A 23,361-nucleotide genomic window follows, 5' to 3' on the forward strand; every position below is an offset into this window, starting at 1 on the left:
GTGCCTTGGAGAAGGGAGAGAGCAATGAGTGTGCATAGCCTTACAACATGCAAGGTTGTTAGGATAGCCCAAGCTTAGTGTTGTTGTTTTTTTAAACATATGGAATTTTTAAAATTTTTTACTTATTTATTTTTTTAAAGATTTTATTTATTTATTTATTTGACAGAGAAAGACACAGCGAGAGAGGGAACACAAGCAGGGGGAGTGGGAGAGGGAGGAGCAGGCTTCCCACTGAGCAGGGAGCCCGATGCGGGGCTCGATCCCAGGACCCTGAGATTATGACCTGAGCCGAAGGCAGACGCTTAACGACTGAGCCACCCAGGTACCCCATATGGAATTTTTTAAAAAGATTTTATTTATTTGGGGCACCTGGGTGGTTCAGTCGTTAAGCGTCTGCCTTCGGCTCAGGTCGTGATCCCAGGGGCCTGGGGTGTAGCCCCGCATCGGGCTCCCTGCTTGGCGGGAAGCATGCTTCTCCTTCTCCCACTCCCCCTGCTTATATTCCCTCTGTCACTGTCTCTCTCTATGTCCAATAAATAAATAAAATCTTAAAAAAAAAAAGATATATGTACCCCTATGTTCATTGCAGCATTATTTGCAATAGCCAAAATATGGAAGCAACCCAAGTGTCCATCAATAGATGAATGGATAAGGAAGACATTTTATACACACATATAGATAGATAGAGATATATATGGAGATATATATATATCTATATATATATGGAGAGAGAGAGAGAGAATATTACTCAGCCATAAAAAATATGGGGTGCCTGGGTGGCTCAGTCAGTTAAGCATCTGACTCTTGATTTCCTCTCCCTCTGCCCCTACCCCCGCTCTCTCTCTCTCAAATAAATAAATAAATAAATAAATAAATAAATCTTTTTTTAAAAATGAGTTTTTTTTTTAAAGATTTTTATTTATTTATTGAGAGAGAGAGTGATAGAGAGAGAGCATGAGAGGGGGAGAAGCAGAGGGAGAGGCAGACTCCCCACTGAACAGGGAGCCTGATGCGGGACCCGATCCCGGGACTCCAGGATCATGACCTGAGCCGAAGGCAGTCGCTTAACCAACTGAGCCACCCAGGCACCCCTAAAAAATGAGATCTTGCCATTTGCAACAACATGGATAGATCTAGAGAGTATTGTGCTAAGTGAAAGAAGTCAGAAAGAGAAAGACAAATACCATATGATTTCACTTATATGTGGAATCTAAAGAAAAAAACAAACCCAAATGAATAAACAAACACAGAATAGACCCATTAACGCAGAAAACAAACTGGTGGTTGCCGGGGGAAGGGGGGGTTATTGAGCAAAAAGGGGTTAAGGTGAGTGGGAGGTACAGACTGCTTTTTATGGAATGAATAAGGGTTGAAAGGTACAGCACAGGGACTATAGTTAAGGTATTATAATAGGGTTGTATTGTAACATTTGGTAGTTATAATTGCAGTGAGAATAGCATGATGTATAGAGTTGTGGAATCACTATGTTGTACACTTGAAACTAATGTAATATTGTGTGTCAACTATACTTCAAAAAAAAGATGGCTTAGATGTATACTGGTTGACATAGATATAATATATTGGATTGAGTTCTTTAAGGAGTGTTTCAAACACTATAAATATTAACATTTTCTAACACCTTTCACAATGAACATGTATTACTTTTTGTAATAAGAAAAAACTAGTCATTGTGGATAATAGATAAATGAGCAAAGGACTGAGATAATTCACAAATGAAAAAATATATTATTTATATATTTCATATGTTTTCATAAATATATGAAAAATGTCCAACCTTATCAGTCATCAAAGTGCTGCAAATTAAAACAACATTGAAATACCTTTTTTTTTAATTGACAAAGTTTTTTTTAACCGTTCAGTGTTACAGAGCATGTCAAATTATCACTGCTGTGTTGCTGGTGAGAACATATGCTTGTACAGACTTTTTGAAATCAATATTAGGAATATTAAAATTTTTATACTTGCCCTAATACTTTCCCACCTAAGAATTTATCCCAAGGAAATAATTTAAAATGTAGGTAAGGATGTTTACTGTTGTGTCATTTAAAAATATTGAAAACTGGATACAATCTAAATGTCTGTTGTTAGGAAAATGATTTATTACAGTGTAGCCATGTAGTGGATATAACTATTAAAAATAGACATTTATTTCCAAGTATAATAACACGAGGAAGTATTCTGCATGTTCAGTGAAAAAAATGCATGTTGCAGAATTGCTTATTTATTATGATCCCAACTATGGAAAACATGTTTAGTAAACACTAGAAAGAATTATGCTGAAGCCATCTGAGTCTGGACATTTCTGTACTTCCCCCATTTTATACAATAAGCTAAAAGCATAAAACAATAAAAAAGGTTAAAACTAAGAAAAAATACCATGGATCTGAATATTCTCCCATAAATATGCTCTGTTACTTCCTTCTAGTGGCTTTCTATTAAAAATTTTTTAAAAAAAATACATAGATATGAAACAGGGGTAAATAGGGGTGAGGGGATAACAGCTTAGGAGTTTGGCAGGGGTGAGGGAGTCTGCTCTAGGGTGGCTAATCATTCTTGGATTGAGGGCATTCCAGGATGCAGAACTTTCTATTTTAAATCCAGGACAGGAATTGGTAAAGGCAGATGAGCCTACCACAAACAAGGTAGGTTTAAGAAACCTGTCCAAGAAAGAAAAGCAAGTAAGTAGTTCAAGACTTTAACCAGGAAACAGCCCTGTGTTCTTTTACAGGGTTAACTTTTGGGGTTCTCTAAAGCTGAAGTGGTCAATATCACTGCTTAACAGTAGATCTGGAGGCTGCCTGTTAGCAAGGCAATCAAGTGCTTTTAATTCACAATTCATGTGGTGTCATGTACAAGAGAAGTTGCACAATGAAACTTACTTACTACCCTGTTATTCCAAATATCTCTTCGTAGGGTGGATCCCTTAGAAAGGAGGCAGGACTCTCATGACTACCCTGGCAATCTCCTGTGTGTTGAACTTCTAAGAGTCTGTTTGCCTTTAGGATAATATGCGTACTCAAATGTTCTCCTCTGAAGATTATACCCATAATTTTATGACGCTATTATCAGTCTTAATTATGGGATTGCAGATGTGCCCAGAGGTTCCCTTGACGGAAATCATACAAATCTAAATTGTGGTCATTTAGAACTCTTTCTACTTTAGTGGCTAGACTCCAGCTCAGATAGGTGTCACTGACCCTCCCCCAACTTTTTTTTTGGCATCAATAGGATCTCAGTGAGACCATGATCTCAGAGACATAAAAGACTAAGCAATTTTTTATTTTATTTTTAATTTTTTTTATTTAAAGATTTCATTTATTTATTTGACAGAGAGAGACACAGCGAGAGAGGGAACACAAGCAGGGGGAGTGGGAGAGGGAGAAGCAGGCTTCCCGCCGAGCAGGGAGCCCGACGTGGGGCTCGACGTGGGGCTCGACGTGGGGCTCGATCCCAGGACCCTGGGATCATGACCTGAGCCGAAGGCAGACACTTAACGACTGAGCCACCCAGGCGCCCTAAAAGACTAAGTAATTTTTTAGAGATGCCTCACTTCCCGGTTAGCTCACATTCCTTCCAAGTCATCATACATATACTTGCTAGCATGCTGGAAGGATTATGAAGAGTAGGTCTTTCAAGAATATTGAGCAACACTCCATATCAATGTCTATGAATTCGCCTTATTGCTTCTACTTACCACCCATTACAACTGCCCACCCCCTGACCACAAGCTTTCTTTAAGACATTTGTGAGTCCTGGAATGCCTGGGTGGCTCAGTGGTTTAAGTGTCTGCCTTTGACTGAGGTTGTGATCTCAGGGTCCTGGGATCGAGTCCCGAATCTGGGGCTCCCTGCTCAGTGGGGACCCTGCTTCTCCCTCTCCCTTCTACTTCTCCTGCCTGTGCTCTCTGACAAATAAATAAAATCTTTAAAAAAAAAAGACATTTGTGAGTCCCTTAAACCCATTTAGAAGGCTTACAGGAGTTCTCTCCATCAAGCTAGGCATAAAGGTTTTTTAGTCCAGCTTCCTCAATTAAATTTCTACATTTACATGCTCTTCCCTTAGGGGAAGAGGAGGGAGAGAGGGAAAGAAGACTTGACATTTATTGAATACCCTCCATGTGTCAGACACTGAGCAAGATACTCTGCATATTTCTGTCATTTAATTCCCACAAACACATTTTATCCCCATTTTGTGGATGAGGAAACCGAGGTGGAAATCACTTAGATAACTTATTCAAGTTCCTCAATTAAGAAAGAGCAGAGCTGAGTCTGGTTTATAAAAATGTGTGCTCTTTCCACCCTCCTCAAACAGCCAAATGGGTTTTCCTCTCTGCTTGCCTTCCTCCTTCCTCCCCATTCCCTCCTCCCTCTCTCTCTCCTTCTTCCTTCCACCAATATTTTAGAATTGTAAAAGGCTATTGGAGAGATACACAGAATGCTCTGAAAGCTTCTATCAGGGGAAGCAGGCCTCGTATAGGAGGTGACAGAAGGTTCTGGAGGAAATGACATGCTAAGGGATGAGTAAGAAATAACCAGGTAGAGGGAGGAAGGTGGAGTGGCCAGTTTGGGCAGAGTAAACAGCATGAAGTGAAGGCCCCAAGGTGGCAAGGAGACCGGGTATCTGAGGAACAAAAGAGATGAAGGGCAGACAGTAAGAGGGAGGAGTGAAACTTGGCTGGTGAGGGAGACAGGGACAAGGAGAGCGAGTGTTTGCAGCTCGGGGAGAGGGTTCTGGCCCTTCCCTGAATGCACCTCCCCTCACCTGAAGCCCTGAGCAAGAGGAGTATTTTCAGTCTTTACAGAGAAAACATTTTTTATCTTTAGAGTAGTATTTTTTTAAATGAAGGCCTTTTGGCACTTTGGAGGTGATCATTCTTTTTCCAGGGCTGCTCTGTACATAGCTCCCACCCTGTTTCCAGGTACTAAATGCCAGGAGCACCTTCCCAGGCAGGCAGCGCGGTGATAACCTCATACACCCCACAGTTTCTGAAACCCTTGGCAGTGACCCCTGCCTCCTACTGAGAACCAATACCCTCGTTGGGGCTGCCGTGGTGTCCCTGCCACCAACTTCATGACTGGGCTTTAGCCCTTCATCCACCGATAGCCAAACTCTTCTTTTGGTGGATGGCCTTCCCTACAGGTACCCCAGTGGTGCCGGTTTGTGTCTATGACATACTAGGAACATTTGTCATTCCATCAGGTAACTGTTGAGTCTCTGCTCTGTGCCAAGGTTGGGAGTAGAGATAGGCTAGTGACAGAGACAGAAGTGAAACGATTCATTATAACCTGGTGGGGAAAGTGCAGCCAAGGATGCTTGTCCGGGAATTGGAGGTGGTGGAGGAGGTGATGGCCTCTCCTGGCCAAGGAGGCAGAGAGGACGGCAGCACATTTTATGGAGGCAGCAAACACAGGTGACCTTGGATGGCTATAAATAGCTTGGCATTGTTGAAGCATGAATTTCAAGTCCAGGTGTGGCAGGAAGACAGGTTGGAGAGGTAGGCGGCCCACACAGTTCACAAAGGGCCCTGTATGCCAAGCTAAGGCGCTTGGATAATATGCAAAATAAACTCCCAAATGTGTCTACTTGCAAATCTTCAGTCATCCTGAAATGGTAACATCTGGATGAGGTGTATAAGAATTTTCTGAAAAGGGTGCCTCTGTGTGGCTCAGCCGTTAAGCGTCTGCCTTTGGCCCAGGTCATGGTCCCAGGGTCCTGAGATCGAGCCCCTCATCAGGCTCCCTGCTCCACGGGGAACCTGCTTCTCCCTCTCCCACTCCCCCTGCTTGTGTTCCCTCTCTTGCTGGGTCTCTCTCTGTCAAATAAATAAATAAAATCTTTAAAAAAAAAATAAAGAATTTTCTGAAGAGCTATACAGATCAGGTTATTGCAGCTGGGCCAAAGTTTCTCTCTGGCTCTTTAACGTCAATTATGAAGTTCTTGTGTGCCTTGGAGGATTTTGAAGATTCTTTTCATGTATGTTTTTTAACAGCTTTATTGAGCTGCAACTGACATAATAAATCACACAATTTGCCAAGTTTGACGTTTGTATGACATATTTATACTTCTGTGAAATGAGCACCACAATCAATGTATCTGTCAATCAAGAGAGGGAAGTGGGGGGGGGGGATGGGCTAGATGGGTGATGGGGATTCAAGAGGGCCTTTGCTGTGATGAGCACTGGGTGTTCTATGTAGGTGGTGAATGAGCTGACTTGTACTCCTGAAACCAATATTGCACTGTTAACTAACTATAATTTAAATAAAACTGAAAAAATAAATTAAAAAAGATATATATATATATATCCATCAACACTAAAAACGTTCTTATGCCCCTTGGTAATCCTTCCCCCCAACCTGCACCCCAACCCCAGGCAATGAGTGATTTGCTTTCTGTCACTATATATTACTTTGCATTTTGTAGAATTTTATATAGATGTATACTCTTCTTTGGCTTATTTCAAATGGCGTAATTATTTTGAGATGCCTCCAGTTGGTTGCATGCATAAATAGCTATTGTTTATGGTTTTTTAATTTATTTTTTTAAAAATAAATTTTATTTATTTACTTATCTGAGAGAGAGAGAGTACTCATGAGTGAGTGGGCAGGGGAAGGGCAGAGGGGGAGGGAGAGGGACAAGTAGACTCTGCACCGAGCATAAGCCCCATAGGGGGCTCGATCTCACAACCTTGAGACCAGGACTCTGAAACCAAGAGTCGGTCGCCTAACCGACTGAGCTGCCCAGGTGTCCCAATCATTCACAGTTTTTTTTTTTAAGCCTTCCACTTTGAGGTATGTCTTCCTATAGTATTTACTGTATCTCAACAAGTTTGCTCCATGAGATGACAAAGCTCCATTTTCAGAGGGGCTTTGGGGGTAACAGGCACAAGAGATACCAGCTGGGGAAGAAATGATGAGGCATAGGTCCTGGTTTTCTAAGAATTCTCCAAAATATAAAATAGAGTACTGTGATAAACAAAATAATGGCTCCCAAAGATGCCTACATCTTAATCCCTGGAACCTGTGAATATCACTTTACAGGTCAGAAGAGACTTTGCAGGTGTGATTAAGTTAGGGGTTTTGAGGGGAGGAGGTTATCCTGAATTATCTGGGTGGACCCATTTTTGTAATCACAGGGGTCCTGTGAAGTGAAAGAGGGAGGTATGAGGGTCAGGGTCAAAAAGAGATTTGAAGATGGTGGGACGCCTGGGTGGCTCAGTCAGTTAAGCATCTCCTTCGGCTCAGGTCATGATCCCGGGGTCCCGGAATCGAGTCCCTCATCAGCAGGGAGCCTGCTTCTCCCTCTGCCCGCCACTCCCCCTGCTTGTGCGCGCGCTCACACGTTCTCTCTGATAAATAAATAAAATCTTTAAAAAAGAGAGAGAGATTTGAAGACGTTATGATGTTGGCTTTGAAAATGGAGGAAGGACTACCGGGCCAAGGAATGCAGATCACCTTTAGAACTGGAAAAAGCGAGGGAATGGATTCTCCCCTAGAGCCTCCAGAAGGAATGCAGGCTGCTGACACCTTGCTTTCAGCCCACTGAGACCCATTTTTGGACTTCTGACCTCCAGAACTGAAAGATAATAAATTAGTGTTGTTTTAAGCCACTAAGTTTGGGATAATTGGCTACAGCAGGAATAGAAAATTAATAACCAATCCTGTTAAAAAAAAAAAAAGCTCTGTTGCTTCTGACCACTTCTATTTCTTCTTCCACTTTGTGACACGTGGTCTCATAGGAGTGGAAGCAAGTTGGCTTTGGAATCAGACTGAGCTGTCCTAGCTGCTCCTTTGAGCTCATTTCCTTAGCCTACAGCGGGGATGATAGAGTGTTTATCTCAGGAGCCATGGAAAGGATTGATGAGATGAATCAATCCCAGCACGTAGTGCGCCCTCCATAAAACTGCTTTCTTTACTCTCCACTTAATACTAGAATCCAAGGGACAAATCCCCCCTGCTAGTGCCCCTCTGTGTAATTTTGATTAAATTGCTTTCTCTCTTTCAATCTGTTGAGGTTAAAGGGAAATACCTATTAAGTCTCTGAGAGTGTTTAGTTAGAGTTTGTAATGTGGCTGGATATTCGTGGTTAAAAAGTGTTATTTAGATGCAAAGCACTGTTATCTTTTGAGCTGGTAATTATTTCCTGGCCTAAATTGTTTACACTGTCCTGAGTTACCATTTCGGAGATGATGATATTGCTTGAGTGGTGAAGAAACACCTCATCTGGATATTGTGTGCCTTAATTGTGTTTATGAAGCCTACACAAGCCAATCATAATAGGCTGAATGCTAAGCATTATTCTCCTTTTGTATGGCTGTCACTTCTAGGATCTTAATATAGCAAGCAAAATTGTCCAATAAAAATTGGCATTTCAGCATTGGATTAGGTAATATTTACATCATAGTCATGTTGGGGGGAGTCTCTGGGCTTTTTATAAAGAAAGGGGTTAAGGAAGTAGTACTATTATTTTTCTACAAGGACATAATATTCTGGCCCCCCTTATCTCTGGGAGTTGCCAAACTTAAGCAAGAAAGTTTAGGGAAAGGACAAGGCTTTTTTTTTTTTTTTTTTAAATAAAGCTTCTTTAAATCAATGTTCTTTAAAATTCGTGATTAGAATTATTTTTAGAAAATCAATTGGCAGGAGTTTTCTAACTGTTTCCAAAGCACAGCAAAGGTCTGTGCTTTACAGCACAAATTAGACCATCCAAGATGACTGCATGGCTATGTCAACGGGAAAACTGGATAAAGAGACAGCACTGACCCCCAACGGGGGGAGGACACCAAGCAAGGGCTGCTGGTAAAACACAGGGAGGAAGCTTCTCCAAATACTGTTCACTCACAGTTTCAAAAGCTTTTTGCTCAGAATTTTCAAATAGTTTCAGGGTAAATAATTTGTAACAGGTGGTCATCAGATTCATGCACACTTACCAAAGGCCTACATCTCCAAGGCGGGCTGTAAATAATATACCCATATGGGTCTCAAGGGAACACTGGGTTGATTTGTTGTTCCAACACAGTGTCTCCCTCCTGCCACTCAATGACAGGAGAAAACCAGACGGCCATGCTGAAAGGTGTATGGTTACAGCTATAGACACTGCTTTTGTGGGCACCCACACTTCTGAGATAAAGTTAGCTGAGAGCATTACAGCACATAATCAAATGCAGTCATTGCAGAGGTAATGTTTCACATTACCTTTGAAAATACTTGAATCCAGAAACACCATACACTGGATACAAAATCCATGAATACCTAGCCTCTGGGCGTGGCCTAGGACATATTATTCTGAACCATCTCCTATTTGCCTTCGTGGGTAAATAGACACCTGAGCTAGAAATAGAGGGAATTTGAAAAATAAAAGAGTCAAACTAAGTATTTTTGAATGCTCTTAAGAGACCACACACACACACACACACACACAAGTTTAGATCACATCGGAAGTTCCTTAGGTAGTCTTCAAAGTTAATTTCTTGCAATTGAAGGAACACGGAAGAAGCAGGCACACCATGATTTGGATGCTCAGTTTTTGTTCTATTTAATTGCAGCCAACTTCCTACTATTGAAAAAAAGAAAAATGATTTATAATTAAAAGATTGTTCATCTGTATCGAAAAGCTCAGGTTCACTCTATGATGTCCAGAGACCCTCAAGATGGAGGTGAGTTTCTATTGCTACTGCTATTGTTTTACCTCTTTGTGTTGACTGTGGCATGTGTTGGGTGAAGACTTAAAGCAGCATATTGCTCTAGGCGGAACAGTATATTGTTGCAGGGGCACCTGGCTAGCTCATTCAGTAGAGCATGCGACTCTTCATCTCAGTATTGCGAGTTTGAGCCCCACGTTGGGTGTAGAGATTACTTAAAAATAAAAAATAAAGATTTTATTTCTTTATTTATTTGAGAGAGAGAGAGAGAGCAGGGGGAGGGGCAGAAGAGGAGGGAGAGAGAGAACTCCAAGCAGACTCTGAGCTGAGCCCAATGTGGGGCTCGATCTCATAACCCTGAGATTATGACCTGAGCCAAAACCAAGAGTCAGATGCTTAACCAACTGAGCCACCCAGGTGCCCCCCAAATAAAAGAATCTTTTTAAAAAAAGATTTTATTGGGCGCCTGGGTGGCTCAGTTGCTTAAGCAACTGCCTTCGGCTCAGGTCATGATCCTGGAGTCCTGGGATCAAGTCCCGCATCAGGCTCCCTGCTCGGCAGGGAGTCTGCTTCTCCCTCTGACCCTTCCCCTCTCATGCTCTCTGTCTCCCATTCTCTCTCTCAGATAAATAAATAAAATCTTAAAAAAAAAAAAGATTTTGTTTATTTGACAGAGAGAGAGAGCACAAGTGGGGGGAGGAAGGGCAGAGGGCGAGGGAGAAGCAGACTCCCTGATGAGCAGGAGCCCGACTTGGGACTTCATCCCAGTACCCTGATATCATAACCTGAGCCGAAGGCAGATGCTTAACCGGCTGAGCCACACAGGCACTGCAATAAAAAAATCTTAAAAAAAAAAAAAAATCATTGGATCATGAACTTAAAGCTCCTAACTCTAATCTATTCACATTTTTCCTGATACACATATAAAGGAGTAAGAAGAATTTGGATCCAACAGTCAACTATTTTTATTATACTTCATAGGGTTGATCTTAGAAGAGTGGGGTTCAAGACCTGAGTGTTAAGTGGTTCATACTTTAGTGGAGGGCATCTTGCAAGGGTGGGTAGAAACAATGTCTGCTTTTTCCTCTGCCTCTTGGGTCATAGCCTGTCTGGAAGCTAGCAAAGGTCTAAACACAGAACAGAGGGTATTAGGGATGAGATTAAGTGACTGTCACAGGCACACGGTCCCACAGTTTTCCTTTAAAGATGGAAATAATCCTCCAATATAGAACATGATACATAACATTGTATTATCACTAAATGGGCTTAGTGAATAGAACAAACATCACCTACCACCCAGAAACAATGATTCGCTGACCATGTTTGACCTCTAACCACTAAGGAGTTTTGGTTTTCCCTCCTATAGACATTCTTAACTGATTCCGTCAGATCCCTAGTCATCCCAACCATGGTTACCTTCTCTTAAACTGGACAAATTAGTGAGCATAAGTCAGCACTTCAACACCAAATTCAGACTTTATAAAAAAGTAAACCACACAAGGGATAGACATCAACATGGTGAGCACCTGTTGCTCAGGGCCCAGACTGAAGTGTTTTCACAGGGCTGGGTCACTGGGATGTGCTAGCCTCATATGCTCAGCGTTCAGGGTGATTTGTGAGCTATTGCTGAGCACATAATGGTCAGCATAGCTACATAAGCGGTCATGGCCCTAAATGTGTTCACCTGAACTCAGCAAATCAAATTGGGTCTACAGAAAGGTTCTGTTGGGTTCTGACCAGAATCTCTTTGGATTCGCCATTGGATTCTCAGATTGAGCTGGGTTTTGACATGAGAAGATGTTCTGGTTCCTTCCATCTACCTGTAAGAGGCCCTATAATTATAATGCTAAGGATGTAGATTGTCCTTTAACAGACAAAATCCTTTTGATATTTTGTGTACACACACACACAAATAACAATAACAATAATAATATGAGAAGCTATTTTCCCATGTCTAATGAGAGAGTTCCTCAGGCTTCTGGCTTATCTTGGTAGTCTCTCTCCTTTTCTTTTTCTTAGCAAAAACTAAATTTTTATCAGTTTAAGTGGGATGATATTTGAGAAACTAGGATCCGGCTAACAAAGGGTATTTTCTTAGCAAAAAGGGCTTAGAGGTCAGCAAAGTGTATCTCAAGATACAAAGAAGGCATGAAGATGAGTTTGGGGCCGTAGCTTGGGTCACTAAAAGTCCTGCGAGAGTAGAATTCATCTTTCTTTTCTCCTTTCTCTGTAGGCACTTAAAGATACTCTTTTTTCCCTCAGAAATCAGACTTTTCTATTGAAGTATATTTGGCACATAGTATCGTGTAATTTTAAAGTGTACACATGTTAATTTGATACATTTATATATTGTAATATGACTGCCATTGTAGTGATAATTAGTACCGCTATCATATTACATAATTATTATTTCTTTCTAGTGGTTGGAATAATTAAGTTTAGCAAGTTTTATGATTATAATACAATATTGTCTATATTCACTATGCTGTGCATTAGAGCTCTAGCACTTATTTACTATTCATTGAAAATTTATACCCTTAAAAAACATCTGTCCTATCCCTCCACCACCCATCCCCTAGTAACCACCATTTTACTCTCTGTATTTAGGAGTTTGGCTCTTTTAGATTCTACATCTAAGTGATATTATTCAGTATTTGCTTCTCTGATTGACTTATTTCACTTAGTATAATGTGCTCAAGGTCCATTCATGTTGTTGTAAATGGAAGGCTATCCTTCTTCCTCATTTTCTTTATCCACTCATTCACTGATGGGCACTTAGGTTGTTTCTATATCTTGGCTGTAGTGAATAATGCTGCAATAAACATGGAAGTGCATATATCTCTTTGGTATCCTGTTTTCACTTTCTTTATGTATATACCCAGAAGTAGAATTGCTGGATAATATGGTAGATCTATTTTAAATTTTTTTGAAGAATCTCCATATTGTTTTCCATAGTGGCTGAACCAATTTACATTCCCACCAACAGTGTTATAAGGGTTCTCTTTTCTTCACATCCTCGCCAACATTTGTTGTTGTCTTCTTGATGATAGCCATTCTAACAGGTGTTAGATAGATATCTCATTGTGATTTTTATTCGCATTTCCCTGTTGATGAGTGATGTTGAATATCTTTTCATGTACCTGTTGGCCATTTGGATGTCTTGGACACATTCTATTTAAATTTATTTAGTGATAGTTTTCACCATCAAACAACATATTCGTTTACAGGTAGATTTTTAAAATAGTTTAAAACTCTTACAGAAATCATGTCTCAGATATGCTACTTCTTCCCTTAACCTTTAGATATACCCACAAATAGAGTACCTAGCCTTCCATATCTGGGCATTCTTCAGTATTCCAGCACTGAGATTGTTTTTGTTTTTCATTTTTAAACTACCATCTCACTCTGTGCCAAACACTATGCCAAGAGCTTTACATGCATGATCTCATGTTCTTCTAGCAATCCCATGAACTAGGTATTATTCTGATTTTTCAGAAGAGGAAACTAAGACTCAGAAAAATTAAGTAACTGGCCCGATGGCATATAGCTAATGAATAGAGAAGTTGGAATTCACATTTTCCCACTGTGCTTTTGACTTTCCTGGGAAGCATTTTCCCTTGTTCTTCAATTTGGGTTGGAGTAACCTGTGATTCTGTTCATGAAGATATACCTCACTTTACAGTAAATATTAGGCACTAAATAATTTAAAGTAATCCTGCAGTGTTTCTTCTTCTTCTTCTCCCATCCTTCTACTCTCCCTATTCCTTTCTCCCCCTCTTCTTCCTCTTCCTCTTCCCCTTCTTCCCTTCTTCTCCCTCCCTCCATTCCCCCTCCCCCCTTGCTTTAAACAAAATATCTTTTTGATTTGAGTTCTCTAATTTTGGCACATATCTACAAATTAAGATTTTTGAACACGGTTCTGGAAGCGTCTTTACCACATTTAGTTTGTACTCCTTTTTCTTAGCTCATTTTTTTTGGTCAGACATATTATTTTAGACTTTCAGGTTATCTAATAAACCACAAGTTCACAGACTCATAAAAATTTAGAGGGGGAGACAGCTTCAGAGATCCGCTCATCCAACCCTGTCATTATATGGGCAAGGGAGGCAGCGGGTGGCTGCAGGACCCTGGTTGAGTCAGAGTCTCAGTTATTCCACCTAAAACTGGAGGAAATCTTACTGCTTCTAAGGAGTTGTTCCAAAAGTTCACAAATCAGGAGGAGATATCTAAATGGATGTTTTCAATTTTGTCTAAAAGAAAGAAAGACTGATACCAAGTGGCAGATGGTTTTGCTCTGATCATTTTCAGGAGTACCCCTAAGATACACTGCTACCACCAGGCTGTGGCAACCAGTCAGGACTGCTCAGAGCAAGGTAACCTCTCCGACTGGCTTCTGCTCGGGTTTAAATCAGAAGAGGGATGCTTGGCGGCAGACTGGCCTCTGGGTGTTCAAAAGGACTTTTTGTTCCTTGGTCATATTTCTATTAGTCTTTCTCTGCCTTTAACATATAAGAGAAAATCAGGAGAAGGGGACCAGAATGTCTGGAGGGACAGAAGAAAAAGCCCCAGAACAGAGAAGGCTGGTGGTTATGTTTGAGCTGAGCCAGCTTTCAGTAACACACAATGTGGAGGCCTGTCAGTGATGTGTGGACAAGTGACAGCCCTGGCATTTTAACGTAGCAATCCTTCACTTGCATCCTAAGCTCCTATTTTGGGAGAATAAATTCCAAATAGCATTTCCAAGGAGAGATTGATAAATATTTGGTCATTAACTAGAGACCAAATTCTCCCTCAAAATTTAATGAAAAAGAAAATGTAAAACCTCCTCCCAACATTTTTTTTTTCTTTATTCCTTGCTTATATACCACTTGGCTGAGTGTTCTGCCTTATGTTTGTTAAATGAAAAGCATCCATTTTGTTCTGGCATAAACAGCAATATAAGCACAGTTTCATACATTATTCCAATGTATTTAACAATGAGGTTCTTCTCATTTTGCACAGAATAGGACACACAATGAAGACAATCAATGAAAACCAGAAGATCTACTGTTATAATTAAGAACATCAAGAATAGGCAGCAAGGGACGAAGGAGGTCAGGCTGCACATACATGGACAAAGCCAATTTCTTAGAAGATACAACTTCTAAGCAACAGAAAGATTTGCCTTATGATGGGGATTTCTCCCAAATTAAGATATACAGTGATTACAATTTTACCTCAAAAAATGACATCCTTGATGTCTCAAATCAAATTCCTTTAACAGTAGATGACCTTCAAGAAAAGGCTACATATAAAGAGACTTGCAGAAATGCAGACATGGTCATGACTCTGGGTAAAATGACTAAAACTGTTATCAACAAAAACTATGATAAAGAGAAACAATCCACTGTAAATCTTGATATTCTGGCTAATGAAAGAGACCCTTCCAAGTCAAATATTTCTGATATTTTACTCCATCATCTTTCCAATCAGGAATTCTTAAAAGGTCAAGGCATTAATTGTGAAACTTTCCCAGAGATTTCTAATGCTGATAGTGCTGATGAAGCTATTGTTAAAAATATTATTTTGCGCTATGTTAAGAATTCTTGGCCAAAAGAACAAACCTCAGAACTCACAGACCAACTGAGCCCCAAAAGGGGTGGTGAAAACAGCAATATGCCCTGTTGTTCACTAACTGTGACAGAAGGAAACGCCTCTGACTTAGAGGCTGCTGGAGAGAGCAGCCATCAAGAAACTTCACATTTTCTAACTAAAATCAAGAGTCCGCATGATAAACCAATAAGTTGCCAAGGGCAGCCACCCCAGAAACTGCAGACCGAAAAAGCAGTTTCAGGCACTGGATTCAAACATGGCCATAGTCTGGTTCATTACGAGTTATCTGATTTCCCTAAGGTTGCTCCCAAAGGGAAAGTCCCTAAAAATAAAACAATGAATAAACCACTTACAACAGATAAACAAGCCAGCTTTTCTCCTAAATTGAGAGATAAGTCAGCTATTGTGCAAGATATTTTAGAAAGCATGTCTAGGTCAAACTGTATTGAAAGACAAGGACAGAAAAGGAAAACTGCTGAACCTTCACAACAGATAGAGGTAAGTGAAAGTGGTCTCCAGGAAATGCATGATTGGGGCCACTTCTCATCCGTACAGTGTGGGTCTTTGCAAGGTGCATGGAACTGACCTAATCTTTGACCTCTCAGAAGCTCAGTGGGTGTCTTCCTGAGAAGAATCAGGGGCTGGACAAACAACAACACATCATAGAATAAACTCCAAATTCTTTGACCTGGAATTTGAGTTTCCCCATTTTTTGGGGGCTCCATCCTACCCTTATAAACCTCGCTCTCATCCCCCAGGAGTCATCCTCAGTGAAGTGGCTGGTCTCCAAGCTCTCTGGGCCCGCACCCTTGGAGCTCCTGCCTCACATGGAACATCCCACCTCTGCTTGTCAAAGACGTGCGCATTTTCATGGCCCCCTTCATTTCCCCGTTGGCTGGGGGACTTTCTGAGTCTCACTCCCACCCCCAGTCAGTCCTTCGCATCCTCTGTTGTTTAGGTTTCTGTCAGAGCATTTATTTATGTTAGCCTGCTTTGGATCATGATAATTTGGAAATATCCATTTCTTCCACTAGACTTGAGTACTCTGGAGGGCAGCAACTTTGTCTTCATCATTCTATTGCTTAATTCCCCCAGGGACCTGGCCTTCTGCCTTCCATATATTACATCCTTAGTTATTAATGCTAAATCAAATCAAACTTAGGTCTTTAATAACATTCCAAACTTCCTATATTAGCAACTATTTAGTAGCAGTTTTTTTAATGCTTACATTGGGATTTTCTTTATTTTTTTTAAGTAATCTCTACACCCAACATGGGGCTCAAACCCACCACCCCAAGATCAAGAGTCGCATGCTCTACCGACTGAGCCAGCCAGATGCCCCCGAAGACCAAATTTTGTTAATGTTTAATTTATACTATTTCCCCTTTCCTCATCTTCCCATCCCCCCATCCCACTTCCCAACACATTGAGGCTTGGGACCTCATTGATTACTTGAGGTTCAGTAGTTAGGTAAATTCGCATTAATGATCAAAGTAAACATTTTAGTTCTCTGGCACTTTGCCCACACAGTATGATCTTTCCCTTAAGCTGTGTACGAAGGGCGATCTGAACTGGAAAACACTCTCTGCCTGTTTCCATTTCCACCCCTTCATGCTTCAGCCCTCTCTTTCAGCCGAATGCTCTGGGGAGCCTGGGCAGAACACCCACCCACGCCCACCCCCCACACACCTGAAGCCAGCAGCCCACCTGGCCTTGACTGGTGTGCTTCTCTGTGTCTGACACTGGCAAGTCTCAGGGGTCCTCACTTGGCTTGCAGGAAAACACCCCTGGGGATGCCCAGTCCTTGGGCCTGGAGATGAGTAGGAACAGATTGGATATTAGGCTCACCTCTCTCTGGCTGTGGCAGCCTAAAGTCAAGTGTCTGATTTTCTCTAGTCCTGTCGATTAAGGCTGGAGAATAGACTATCCATCATACCATTGAGGTATTCGTCATAACCAAAGTCTAGTTTGACCATCACCGTTGAGCGCTCGGGCACGAGCATGTTTCTGAGGTTTCTGTGTTGAGAACAGTGGGAAGACCTCAGTGTGAGTCACTCTGGAATTTAAGCTCCTGTCCTGTTAGTCTGTGGTGAGTAAACAATCACTATCTTGACTCACATTTTGGAACTTAATGCCTACGGTTTTTTATTATTCTCTAGAGTGTGGCTACTGTGTGCACAGTGTTAGTGAGAACATCGGCCACACAGCTGGTGAGAAGACCAACAGTGGTCCCTGCCCTCATGGAGCTTATGGTCCAGTTTTGGGAGAAATGTTTCAGTAGTCCCCGTAATACTATCGAACATGGTAGTAGTAACAGCTGATGTGTCATGAATGCTTTAACCACGTGCCAGATCTTATGGTAATACCTAACATTTCATCCTCATAACAACCCTAGGAGGTAGGTTCTATTTCTATCCTCATCTTATTGCTGAGGAATTTGAGGTTCACAGTGATGAAGTAATTGTCTTGAGTCACCCAGCAGATGAGTGTCAGAGTGGAATTCAACCTTGGCATCAGGGACCCAGCTCTTGACACAACTCTGGGCCACCTCCATGATGACCACACATTTTGGATCTTTTTGAATAATGGCATTAGCAATAAATAGTGTTTTCTTATCCTTTAATTGTACAGATGGAGCCCACAATACATATTCACCAAGAACATCTCACAGGTACTAATATTTGATTTGATTTGATTTTTTTATTTTTTTAGAGGGAGAGAGAGAGAGAGGAGATGGGAGGAGGGGCAGAGGGAGAGGGAGAGAGAAAATCTTATGTGGGGCTCGATTTCACGACTCTGAGATCATGACCTGAGCCGAAATCAAGAGTCAGACACTTAACTGACTGAGCCACCCAGGCGTCCCAGGTACTAATATTTTTTTAAACCTTTTTGATTTAGATATACATTTTGAAAACTTTTGTTAAATAGCAAATGGTGGTCGTTGCCACGGACTTCTGTTTTTAGTACTTAATAAATCTGCAGTAAAATTGAGATGAATGGAAGCCAAAACTTACTCTTTCTTATACAGGAATAGAATCAGAGATGAGTCTCTTTAAGGTGTCATCAATGTCTCAGAAAGACATTTTCCCAAGTTCTTCTTCCATATTTCAGAAGATAATCCAGGGGAAACAGATGTGCCAGAAGTTAAAAGAACAGACTGATCAACTGAAGACTAAAGTAATGTTTTTAAAGCTTATTATGATGAATAGAAGTGACCAAAGTCAGACATAACACATCTTGCCATTAATGAAATATTGCATTTTTTCACTGTAGGTACAAGAATTTTCCAAAAGCATAGCAGAGGACTCTCCCTATCATTTGCAAGATAAGAGGCTGGTAATAAATTTTATCCAGTTTTAAACATCTCTGTTAGGGAATTTGACTTGGGTAAATACAAATGACTTTATAGCACCATGTTTTCTCTACATTGGTGGGAGTAGAAATGTTCTGCTGGAAATACTTTGCTGAAGATTAAGGGCAATGACCTCCAGAGGCCTGGCCTTGTGTCTTACATATATTATGCTCTTAATTATTAATGATGAATTGAATTAAGATCTTTAATAACATATTTCAAGCTTGATATATTTGGTAACTAGTATGAAATGTTGTTAGTGTTTAATTTACACTATTTCCACTTTCCCCCTCTTCCCATCCCCCCACCGAGCCTCCCAACACGCTGAGGCTGAGGATCTCTTTGGTTATTTGAGGCTTGGGGGCTTTGTGTTACAGGGGCTAAAAGAGCTTAGAATTCTATTTCTACATGTATTTAGCCCTCTCTCATTCTCAGGGGAATCTATTACCTATGGCTATTATTTCTTAGCAGTCACCCCACAATAAATCTGAGACCATGGTAGACTTAAGAGAATAACATGTCAGTTATAAAGGGCAAGTCCATCCAGAGTTGTTGAGTCCTGGGGGATACAGGTTATAAAATTTCCCAGTACCTGACAACTCAATATATAAAACTTTGAAAACTTAAAACTGATCTTAAAGCTATGCTTTTCAGATCAAAATCTGTGACTGTCACATCCTTGCTTGTTGTTGCATTTAATCAAATCACTAATTTATATTGTACCACACAGCCTTGTTCATCAGTGCCAGGGTTGTGGGAAGTTGGGGTGGAGCATGGCAATGGGACAGAAAGCTGAGATTGCTAGAGCCAGAAATGTGCAGAGTCAAAGATGCTGTTCAGGCCATTAGGTCAGCAACAGGTGATCAGAAGGCAGGTGGTCAGAAGTCCCGATGTGAAGGACCACAAGCAAAGCTCAGGGCAGGTTGTGCAGTGGAAATCAGACAGCATAGACAAAAACCAGGAGGACTCAAATGTTAAGAGACACAATGCAACAGTGCATTATTCATTCGTTCTTCATATTAATTAAATAACTCATTCATTCATTCATTCAACAAACACTTATCAGGTACTTCCTATGTCCCAGACATTTTACCAGGTACTAGGGATTTGGAAATGAAGAAACAGTTTCAAGTGGCTTACAGTCTCCTAGGAACAACAGATTGATAAACAGATAAGCGGGGGTGGGAGGATGGGTGAGCCTGGTGATGGGTATTGAGGAGGGCACATTCTGTATGGAGCACTGGGTGTTATGCACAAACAATGAATCATGGAACACTACATCTAAAACTAATGATGTAATGTATGGTGATTAACATAACAATAAAAAATAAAAATAAATTTTAAAAAAGATAAACAGATAAGCAACATGAAGCTCGAGAAATATTACATATAATGCTAATGGCAGCCTAGAAGAGGCTCACCCTTGCCAATTCGAGGGCACCTGGGGAGGCTCCCTGGAAGTGACTGACCTGTGAGCTTGACACTGTAGGATGAATATGTATGAGATTGGCAAAGTAGGGGCAGGAGGGTGTTCCAAGAAAAGGAATCAGCAGGTACAATGGCACAGGGGACAGGGAGTGCTGATAGTTTGAGGAACTGTATGGCACTGTAATTGGCCAGATGGAGCTCAGGGTAGTGTGGTGAAAAGAGAGAGAGGAAATGAGAGAGGGGGTTAAGCACTACATCATGAAAGACCTTTAAACCATCCTAAGGAGCTTAGATTTTACCCTGAGGTTAAGTGATGGGGCAACATTGGAGGATTAAAAGCCAAGAAATGGTGAGCACACTGGGGGCAAGTCTGTAGCTAGGAAGCCATACTCCAGGTAGCAAGTTATGAGGGCCTGAACCAAAACTGGCAATGAGGATTGAGACGGGAACACAGCTAAGAGTTTAACCAAGCGGTGGCAGATTAAGAGGAGTAAATAAAGGAAGGGAGGAGGCTTGGATGAGTTTCAGATTTCTAGCTTGGGCAACCAAGGTCCGGACTAAAAATGGAAGATCCAGTTCCTAGTGGGTGTGGGAGGCGAGCAGGAGGCAAGGCACCAAGTTCATTTTGAGGTCCTTATAGGACATCCAATTGGAGAGATCCAGTAGGCAATTAGACCAATGGATCTGGGCCTCAGAGGGGTTGTTTGGGCAGAAATGTAAATTTGGGTATAGCTGTGGGTTGAAGCTATGAAGTATATGAGATTGCCCAGGCAACATGCAAAGTAAGCAGTAAAGAGGCACAAGGAAAGAATCAGCAAACAGGGGCAGGCAAAGGAAGAGGGAGTCAAAGGAGACTGACAAGGAGTGACCCGAAACATCAAGGCAGACCTACAAGGGGCAGAGCTGTTAAAGCCAAAAGAAAAGAAGGGGGCATGGCCACATCATCAGATGTTCAAATAAGGAGGAAAAAGTCAAGAAGTGCATCGGATTTGGCCAACAAGAGATCATGAGGGACCTTGGCAAGCCCAGTTTTAATGAAGTGGTAGATCTGTTGAAGCCAGATTGCCGGAGTTAAGGAGTGAATGATAAAGGAGATATAAAAAAAAATCCTGGCTTTCAGGAATGGGGAGAACACAGATTTTTTTTATTGTATTTTTTATAAGGATTTTATTTGACAGAGAGTGCGCAAGCAAGGGGTAGTGGCAGAGGGAAAGGGAGAAGCAGGCTCCCTGCTGAGCAAGACCGATGTGGGGCTCCATCCCAGGACTCCAAGATCATGACCTGAGCTGAAGGCAGATGCCCAACTGATTGAGCCACCCAGGCGCCCCGAACACAGATTTTTAAAGGGCTGAGCAAAGCAGAGGGAACTGGTACCAAGCATTAGTGTTCTGAGGCTTCAATCCAGGAAGTTTCTCCTTGATGCTAGATGATTTGTGGGGATTTGTGCTGGGATGGAGAGGAGAGTCAAGGTGACTCCTGACAGTGTCAGCCTTGGCCTGAGAGTTCCAGGCCCATTTGATTCAGTGCTAGAAGAAGGCCAGACAGGGCTAAAACTAACCTCAGGAAAAAAAATCTAAAAAAAGGGGATGCCTGGGTGGCTCAGTTGTTAAGCGTCTGCCTTCAGCTCAGGTGATGATCCCAGAGTCCTGGGATCGAGCCCCGCATTGGGCTCCCTGCTCCACGGGAAGCCTGCTTCTCCCTCTCCCACTCCCCCTGCTCGTGTTCTCTCTCTCACTGTCTCATTCTCTGTCAAATAAATAAATTTAAAAAATCAAAAATCAAAAACTAAAACTAACCTCAGCACAACAGAATGGAAAGCACTTGGATGTTGGAGCAGACATTCTAGTTCTACATACTGGTTGTACGATCTAAGACATGAAGTGTGTCTTCCCACCCCAGAGTTGCTATGAGAATTAGAGGAAGTACATTTATGGCTAGAAAAACACGCTCTATCTTCTTTGGAGATATAATACAATTTAAATCCCAAGATCTTAAATGATAATTTGTGATTGGCTTTCTCTCTTTTCTCTTTCCTTTGAACACCTAATTCCTTCTCACGGTTTTCACTGCCGTCACCATCTACCAGTTCCTAAATTACTGGTCCTAACTTCTCATCTACAGCTCCAAATGTTTGTATCTTCACGTGGCTCTCCTGCTCTCACTGAAAATTCTACTCGTCCAACACTGACAGCTTCATTCACATCTGTTAGTCTTTTCAAATTCCTCATTTTAAGTCAAGGGTTTCGCATTCTTTCCACCTCCCAAGCTAGAAACCAGAGCGTTATCTGTGAGATTTATAGTATCAGTCAGGGTCCTGGCAGGACCTTGACGGTTTACTCCAGTGGAGCAACTGAGGAGAGTTTAATAAGGCCTCATTTACAACAGTGCAGGCAAGGTTAGGGGAAACCAATAAGGGACAGAGAGCATCTCATAGAAGGAACAGTGGGGCAAATGGGATGGAGGAAGAGCAGATTTTGGAGCTCAGGGAGAGTAGCTATAGTGGTAGGAGAAGCTGATACAGGCAGGAGGACATCAGGGAAATAAAGACCCCTACCTCATCCTTCATTTCTCTCTTCTCCTGTTGTCTTCTACTGGCTGAAACCAATGCTGGGGCAAGGGAGCCTGTTGATGCAGTCCACTGAAGGTCAGCCTCCTGGCTGGGGCACAGAGAAAGATGGAGGATGCATCTGGGCAGGGGACATGGAAAATATCTACCACACCTGCCATTTTGTATGCCCTATGGCCAATATGTTTCCAAACTTGTTTATTCATTTTTAATAATCAGAAGTAATCATTATGATGATGATCCTGGCACTCAGCATTAACTCATTTAATTTTCACAGTATGAGGTGAGGGCTATTATTATCTCAGATGAGAAAACTGAAGTTTAGAGATCAAGTTGACTAAAATCATACAATTATTAGGTGATAGAGTCTGAACTTGAGCCCCAGGGTGTCTGATCCTGTAACCCCATTGTGCTATATGCAGTATCTCTCCAGTCACCCTTTCCTTCCCATGTTCATGAACACTGCCTGGCCCAGGCCCTCCTGGGTATTCTTTAAGCCTGACTTAGCTCTCACTTTTACTGAGCCATGGCAAAATCCTCGAATCCAGTCTCTTTTCCCAACTGGAATAAAATCCCTAAGACCAGGGGTGGTTGTGCCTGATGTAATTTTTGTATCTCTCATACGTTTGGCCCGGGGCCACACACAGGTAGTGCTCAGGGCTGCAAGGCTGAAGCCTCTATACATCAAGACCAGACCTTAACCTTCACGGCTTAAGTATTCATCTGCATGGCGCTGCATGTGTGGACGTCTCGAAGACCCATTCA

At 41.7% G+C, this 23,361-nt stretch overlaps 1 protein-coding gene across 1 annotated transcript in view; it reads left to right on the plus strand.

The window, feature by feature from the left end:
- Nucleotides 1-23,361, plus strand: part of AKNAD1 (AKNA domain containing 1) — a 55,741-nt gene that overhangs the window by 4,348 nt on the left and 28,032 nt on the right. The window contains exons 2-5 of the mRNA XM_035020279.1: nucleotides 14,660-15,748; nucleotides 17,882-17,921; nucleotides 18,279-18,427; nucleotides 18,524-18,586. Of these exons, the coding sequence (XP_034876170.1) occupies nucleotides 14,768-15,748; nucleotides 17,882-17,921; nucleotides 18,279-18,427; nucleotides 18,524-18,586 (1,233 nt within the window). The 5' untranslated portion in view covers nucleotides 14,660-14,767. The remainder of the gene's footprint in view (nucleotides 1-14,659; nucleotides 15,749-17,881; nucleotides 17,922-18,278; nucleotides 18,428-18,523; nucleotides 18,587-23,361) is intronic.

The sequence above is a fragment of the Mirounga leonina genome, unplaced genomic scaffold (genome assembly GCF_011800145.1).
Source record: "Mirounga leonina isolate KUSES-001 unplaced genomic scaffold, KU_Mleo_1.0 Mir_173, whole genome shotgun sequence".
Taxonomy (NCBI): Eukaryota; Metazoa; Chordata; class Mammalia; order Carnivora; family Phocidae; genus Mirounga; species Mirounga leonina.